This window comes from Sminthopsis crassicaudata, chromosome 5 (genome assembly GCF_048593235.1).
Source record: "Sminthopsis crassicaudata isolate SCR6 chromosome 5, ASM4859323v1, whole genome shotgun sequence".
Taxonomy (NCBI): Eukaryota; Metazoa; Chordata; class Mammalia; order Dasyuromorphia; family Dasyuridae; genus Sminthopsis; species Sminthopsis crassicaudata.
Genome location: NC_133621.1, coordinates 282,734,009 through 282,741,508, shown reverse-complemented (window position 1 = coordinate 282,741,508; position 7,500 = coordinate 282,734,009). Strand labels below are relative to the sequence as shown.

Below are 7,500 nucleotides of genomic sequence, written 5' to 3'. Positions count from 1 at the left end.
TCTCTCTCTGTCTCTCTCTCTCTTTCTCTCTCTCTCTGTCTCTCTCTCTCTCTGTCTCTCTCTCTCTCTCTCTGTCTCTCTCTCTCTCTGTCTCTCTCTCTCTGTCTCTCTCTCTTTCTCTCTCTCTCTGTCTCTCTCTCTGTCTCTCTCTCTTTCTCTCTCTCTCTGTCTCTCTCTCTGTCTCTCTCTCTTTCTCTCTCTCTCTGTCTCTCTCTCTCTCTGTCTCTCTCTCTCTCTCTCTCCATATATATATATATATATATATATATATATATATATATATATATATATATATATATATATATATATATATATATATATATATATATATATGAGAAAATATTTGTAGCAGTTCTCTTCTCAAGGCAAAAAATTGGAAACTAATTGTGTGATGACTCAGTAAATTATGGCACATGTTTGTGCTGGAATGTTATTATTCTGTGGCAAATGATGAGGAGGATGTCCTCAGAAAAACCTGGAAAGTCCTTAGTTAGTACTTAGAAAGTTCTTAGTTTAGTACAAAGTACTAACCATGTTGTGGGATGATCAGCTGGGAATTCTCAGCTGTTCTCGGCAGTGCAATGATCCACAACTACTCTGAAGGACTTAGGATGGAAAGCGCTATCCATACCCAGAGAAAGAACTGATCATGTCTGGAAGAAGCTAGTCATAAATACTGTAGAACCTTCATTAAGTTCTTACTATCGATAGAATTCTAAGCTGGTGGAAATGCAAAATTACCTGCTCTTACGGAGTTTCAGAGGGGATAAGACACCATCGCAATTCTAATATACAGTATTACATAATAAATTCGTTGTTGTTGTTGTTCAGTCACAATCAGCTCTCTTTCTTGACAGAGATACTAGAGTGATTGGCCATTTCCTTCTCCAGTTCATTTTACAGATGGGGAAACTGAGGCAGACTGGGTGAAGTGACTTGCCCAGAGTCGCACAGCTACTAATTCAAATTTGAATTCAGATCTTCCTGACCCCAGAGCCGGCACTCCCGGGGAGTGGTGTCTAATTTATTCCCCTCGGGTTTTTGCAGTTTCAGAGAGTAAAGCCCTGTGCCATCCCTCCTCTGTGGATTCCCTCTCAACCAGCGCTGCTACAGAAGATCACGTGTCCATGGGAGGGTGGGCTTCGAGAAAAGCCCTCCGAGTCATCGAGCATGTGGAGCAAGGTAACGTACGTGGTGCTGCTGGTTCTGTAGGGCCCATTCCACAAGCCAACTGAAAACAGGGTGGGGGGTGGGACCAGACCGAGTACTCAGGGTAGTTTTTCAGACAGCACTTAGAGGTGGGGTCAGAAAGACTCCTCTGACCCCTGATCTTTACATTCATACACATATACACACATATGTAAAATAGTATGCAGACATGCACATACTTACACACATATAATATAATATAAATAAACAATTGCACACATAAAATATACTATAGACATGAAATACATATACATACACATACATAAAACATATAAACATGCAACATACATATACACACATAAAATATAATATAGATATGAAATACATATACATACACCTACATAAAATATATAAACATGCAACACACATATACACACATAAAATATAATATAGATATGAAATACATATACATACACCTACATAAAATATATAAACATGCAACATACATATACACACATAAAATATAATATAGATATGAAATACATATACATACACCTACATAAAATATATAAACATGCAACATACATATACACACATAAAATATAATATAGATATGAAATACATATACATACACCTACATGAAATATCATATAGACATGCAACACACATATACACACATGAAATGTGCGCACATACATATAAATGTTATACAGATATACATATACATAAATATATAAGTATGCAACATGCATATACCTGCATAAATATAAATATATACATACATATAAATATTATATAGATATGCAATAATATACATACACAGACTAAAATATAGACATGCACATGTATGCATATATACACATATAAAATATAAATACACACATGAAATATTATAGCTATGAACATATATACATACACAGATAACTATATAGGTATGTGCATATATATACATGTACATACATAGACACACATATAAAATATTATATAGATATAGAGTTTCATAGGTGGATAAGGAGGATACACACATACATATACATGTACACTTTCATGTCTAGAGAGAACTTATACAGAACAGCTAGGTGGCGCCATAGGGGATAGAGCACCAGGCCTGAGTTCAGGAAGACCTGAACCGCATCTACTTTGTTCTGAGACAGATTGAGAGCCATCTTCCCTCTGCTTCTTTACTAGCTGGGTGTCTGCGAGCAAATCCCTTACCCTCTCTGGACCTCACTTTGCTCATCTGTAAAATGGGGGAGAGAGGGTTAACTAGATAACTTCTATCCATCCCCAGATCTATGACTCTATGATACCAAGTCCTGTTTCTGGATCTCAGTTTCATCTAAAATTAAAGGGTTTAACCAGAATTATGCTCTTCAAGAGCCCCTTCAGCTCTGATTCCAGTTATTTTACGTAGAACATTCAGTCCAATAAATCAACACTTAGGAAGTTTATTATACAGCCTACTGTATGCTGAGCACCATACTAAGCACCGGGAATACGATTAATCAAATGGCAGCCCCAGCCCTTACAGAGCTCACATTCTAATGCAGGTTCAGGAGGGGAGACAACACACGTCAGAGATACAGGTGTTGCCCAGAGAGGCAGAAGTTGCAGTTAGAGGCTGGGCTGATGCAATGTATGAAATGTAAAATGATTTCCTTCTCTGGCTTCTTTTAACTTTCAACTAAAAATCTACTTTCTCCAAGAAGCCTTTCCTCTGAGGTGACCTCCACTCTACTCTGAACAGATCTTGTTTGTATATAGTTGTTGGCTCCTCTGTCCCCCATTCATATTCTGAGAGCAGAACCTGGTTTTGCTTTTCTTGGAACTCCCAGTATTTAGCATGATACCTGGAACATGTTGTTATTCACTCATTTCAATCCTGCCTGACTCTGTGGGACCCATTTGGGGTTTTCTAGGCTGAGATACTGGAGAGGTTTCCCATTTCTTTCTCCAGTTCCTTTTACAGATAAGGAACTGAGACAAACGTGGTTTAAAGACATTATTGTTATTTAGTCATTTTTGACTCTTCATGATCCTATTTGGGGTTTTCTTGGCAAAGATACTGGAGAAGTTGGTCATTTCCCTCTCCAGCTCATTTCACAGATGAGAAAATTGAGTAAGGTTTAAGCCCATAGTAGGTGCTTAATCAATACTTTTTAACTTGACTAATAATGACCTTCACTTCAGCCTCTGTGAAAATGTAACTTAGCATTTCCCTTGAGTTAAGCTTTGTAAAAAACCATTATCCTACTTTGCACAATTCTGTCTTCCAGTGTTAGCCATTGAGCTCCTCGCCGCCTGTCAGGGCATCGAGTTTCTACGCCCCCTGAAAACAACCACTCCATTGGAGAAGGTCTACGACCTTGTGCGCTCTGTTGTGAGGTAAAATCAAACAAACACTTTCCCAGGGGTTAAAAACCACCAACCATAGCAGCAGTTAATGTTTGGCCAATGTTTGACCTTCTTCCCATGAGGAGCAAATGAGATAATGTGAACAGGGCCTTGCAAACCTTACAATGCCATCCAGATTCTATTACTATTGTTTTTGTTGTCATGATTAACACACCATCATTTTTCTTCTCTCTAGACCTTGGATAAAAGATCGTTTCATGGCCCCAGACATCGAAGCAGCTCATCGTCTGCTTGTGGATCAAAAGGCAAGGTCTTCCATTTGGCCTTATCAAGTGGTCATAGATTTAGGATTGGAAAGGACCTTAAAACTCTGCTAGGCCATCTCCTTTGTTTTATAGATAAAGGAGGAAATTGAGGTCCAGATTAGTCAAGAAGAGACTTACAGTCATAATTTTAGAACTGGAAGGGATGTTGGAGGTTGTGTTACTCATTTCACGGATGAGGAGCCTGAGGTCCAGGGATATAAAGTGATTGCCCAAAGTCACACATATAGGAAGTGTGACTTGATCCCAGTACCTTAGGTTTCAAATCCAGTACGATTTCTAATATAGCACACTGGTCTCAGTCATTATGAGGAAATAAAATGGCGCCACTGTCGACGGCATCGCTACATTCTACCTGAGCACAGATTCCTCACTGGAAGGGATTAAGAAATATTTGGAGACTGATTGAACATCTCTTGACCACTGAGGAATCATTTGGCAAATTATTGCATTAAAGAAAGACTGATCATGAGATACCCTATTGTATAATGGGAATACTCTTGGACTTGAAGTCAGAAGACTTGGGCATGAGCCCTGGCTCAATTACTTAGCTGTGTGACCTTGGATATGTCCCTTAATTGCCTCATCTATAAAATGAAGGAAATTAAGGGATAATAGCACACTTAGACTAGTGGTCTCCCAAGGCTACTGTGAGGAAAGTGCCTCATCAATTCTATGTTTTCAGTCAAGATAACCTGTTTTTCTTTAAAGCAAAGCAACAAAACAATCTGAGAATTGCCTAGAGTTATCCAAAGTACTTTCGGTGGTTTTTGGTATAGACCAGTGATTAATCAAATTCTGGATGAACCAAATTAAAATGTAATTGGAAAATGTTTCACAAAAATACAATATGACATAAAAGATGTTAATTTGTAGTTTTCTAAGTCAATATATGGCCCAGAAGAATCCTTCTGTTTCAGTTTAACATCACATATTTTAATATACCCTATTATGGTAGGGCTCTTTCTTACTGGAGATAGAATTTGAACTTCCTGACTCAAAAGTTGCTCCTTTATTCAAAGGACATAGGAGAAGGGAATGATCAAGGATGATTATTTTGAATTTATTCTATATCCACATCAACCATACATAACGGGCAAACTAAGGTTAACAGGGTAAAATGACTTGCTCAGGGCCACACAGTTAGCAAGTGTATGAGGCCACATTTGAATCCATATCTTTCTAACTCCAGCGCACTGTGCTTTATGATGCTACCATTTGCCTCTTCAGCTAGACATTTTACAGATATTTGGCTTCACTCTAACCAAAATGACTTGCCAATTATTGCCCAGATTTGATAGTCCTTCTCACCTACATCTCTCTACATCTTCAAGACTCACATTAAGTACTGTCCTTCAAGGATTCTTTTCTAACTCCCCTTTATTATTTATACTCTCTCCCTTATATTTGCCTATCTGTGTAGTTTTTGACTCCTCACAGTAGAATGTAAGTTCTTTGAAGGCAAGGACTATTTTTTTGATCTTATTTTCTTCTCCCCAGCATCTTATATATGGCAAATACTTAATAAATGTTCAATGAATGAATGAATGAATCTTGAACACACATCTTCTCAAGTTTATTTTTAATTTAAATTCTTTTAGATTTGTGCCTTAAGAGATTATTAATATAGTAAATATTAGTGAATATTAATATAGTGAATAGTATGAGGGAAATAAGGAATACAAAAACTCAGGATAACCATAAGCCACTAGTTGCTAAATTTCCAGTCACTTATAGTTTCTAACTCTGGAGGTAGTTGGCTTATAACAGGATTTGCAAAATGAAATGCATTTTAATGTTGTGATTTTGTCTTTGTCTTTCCTGTCCCTCCCAGGTTTGGGAAGTTGCTGCACCTTATATTGAAAAGTATAGAACAGAGCAGAATCAAGAACTCTTCCAAGAATCCAGGCCTATCTCTCCCACTGCATTCTCATTGGGTTCACTGCACAAGAAAACAGATGGCAAACACATTCACCTTGAATCTGAAGATCTGTAAGAGATCGGGTTCTTACCATGGATCAAGAAGATCATAAACCAATACTATTCTTTTTCTCATATCTATCTAATCTATTTGCTGTCAGACTGGCTATGTGGTTCAAACGCACATGGAAGTCATGGAAATTTCTAATTAGAATGATAACTGTAGATGGACACTCTTCTTCAAGAACATGTGATTTTTATCCCTTATTATAGTAATGTAAATCTCTTAGGATCATAGATTTAAAGCTAGAAGGGCCCTTGAATCCAACCCCTTCCTTTTTACAGTTGAGGAAACTGAGGCATGGAGAAGGTAAGAGATTTTCCCAGTGCTATATAGTATCTGAAGCAGAATTTGAATTCAGGTCTTCTTGACTCTAAGCCCACCATTTCAGTCATTGGGCAATCTAGCTGCTTAAAAATTGTAAGGTCTCTACAAGCCTTGAAGACTAGTCCAAATATTAAGTTCAGAAAAGAATCGACCTTGGGAAGGGGGTGAGATGGGGAAGGAATTGGAAAAATTTGACTGGTCTGTCTAAATTGCTCAATATTTGTTCAATTTTCCCTTAACTTTGTGTCTTGTTGATTTGAAGTAAATTTCACAAATATATTCTGTTCTAATGAAAAAATAGTCAGTACTTAATTCTTAACATTGGGAAAGACTTTACCACTCAAAAACTTAAATAATAACAAAGATTAGAGAACAGATCCTTCTTCTATTCTTAGCAAATATAGAGTGAGTTCAAGTCTGAAATAACTAAGCTTTACTATTTAGTGAATTTAGTAAGCACCAGCTATTTTCCAAACAGTGTTAGGCATTGGGGACACAAAAACAATCCTTGCCCTAAAGAAACTTACATTCTGTTGAAAGGATATAATATATGTACCAATAATTAAGGAAATGTACAAAATAAATAACATTATATTTTCCCTAAAAGGACAGGAATGAATTTTTTTGATCAGTAGCAAATTCAACTTATCCACCTGGCTGGAATATTCAGTGTAGTTGTTGGTGGTGGTTGTGGTGGTAGTAGTGTGTATAAGGGTGTGTGTGTGTGTGTGTGTTTGTGTGTGTGTGAGAGAGAGAGATAGAGACAGAGATAGAAACAGAGACAGAGAGAAAGAGGGGGGAAGGGAAAGAGGGAAGGAGAGGGAAAGAAATAGAGAGAGACAGAGAGAGAAACAGAGAGACAGAGATAGTACATGGGCAACACATTTTCTGTTTACTAAGCAGTCAATGAATTCAAGGCACCATAGGAAATTAAAATGGAAAAGAGATATAGATCAAAGATTGAGAGGTGGAAGGAGCCTCTCCTGGAGGCTCCCTGGTCCAATACCTCCCTTTTGTACACTATCCCTTACATGATGATGATGATGGTTGATAGTTAAGTAGAATTTATTAAATTCTAACACCTACTTTGTGCCAGGCATTGTGTTAGTGCTGAGGATTCAAAGAAAGGAAGAAGACAAGAATTCATAATCTAATAGGGAGACAGCATGTAGGCAATTAAGTACATGAATATAGAGATTTTATGACACTAATAATTTCATTGGTCTGGGAAGCTCCCAGTGAAGAAATTCCTTGTACAGAAAGAGAAATATTGAGAGAATTCAATCCACTTCAAATCCCTTCCCAATAAGTCCCAAGATGCATCCTTAATTCTGACATAGACAGGGAGAGGAGAAAGACTGAGAG

The 7,500-nt window shown here is 37.4% G+C and overlaps 1 protein-coding gene across 1 annotated transcript in view; it reads left to right on the top strand.

Moving 5' to 3' along the window:
- Positions 1–6,741, top strand: part of HAL (histidine ammonia-lyase) — a 36,309-nt gene extending 29,568 nt beyond the window's left edge. The window contains exons 17-20 of the mRNA XM_074271311.1: positions 1,048–1,182; positions 3,426–3,534; positions 3,740–3,809; positions 5,662–6,741. Of these exons, the coding sequence (XP_074127412.1) occupies positions 1,048–1,182; positions 3,426–3,534; positions 3,740–3,809; positions 5,662–5,823 (476 nt within the window). The 3' untranslated portion in view covers positions 5,824–6,741. The remainder of the gene's footprint in view (positions 1–1,047; positions 1,183–3,425; positions 3,535–3,739; positions 3,810–5,661) is intronic.
- The last annotated feature ends 759 nt before the right edge of the window (positions 6,742–7,500 follow it).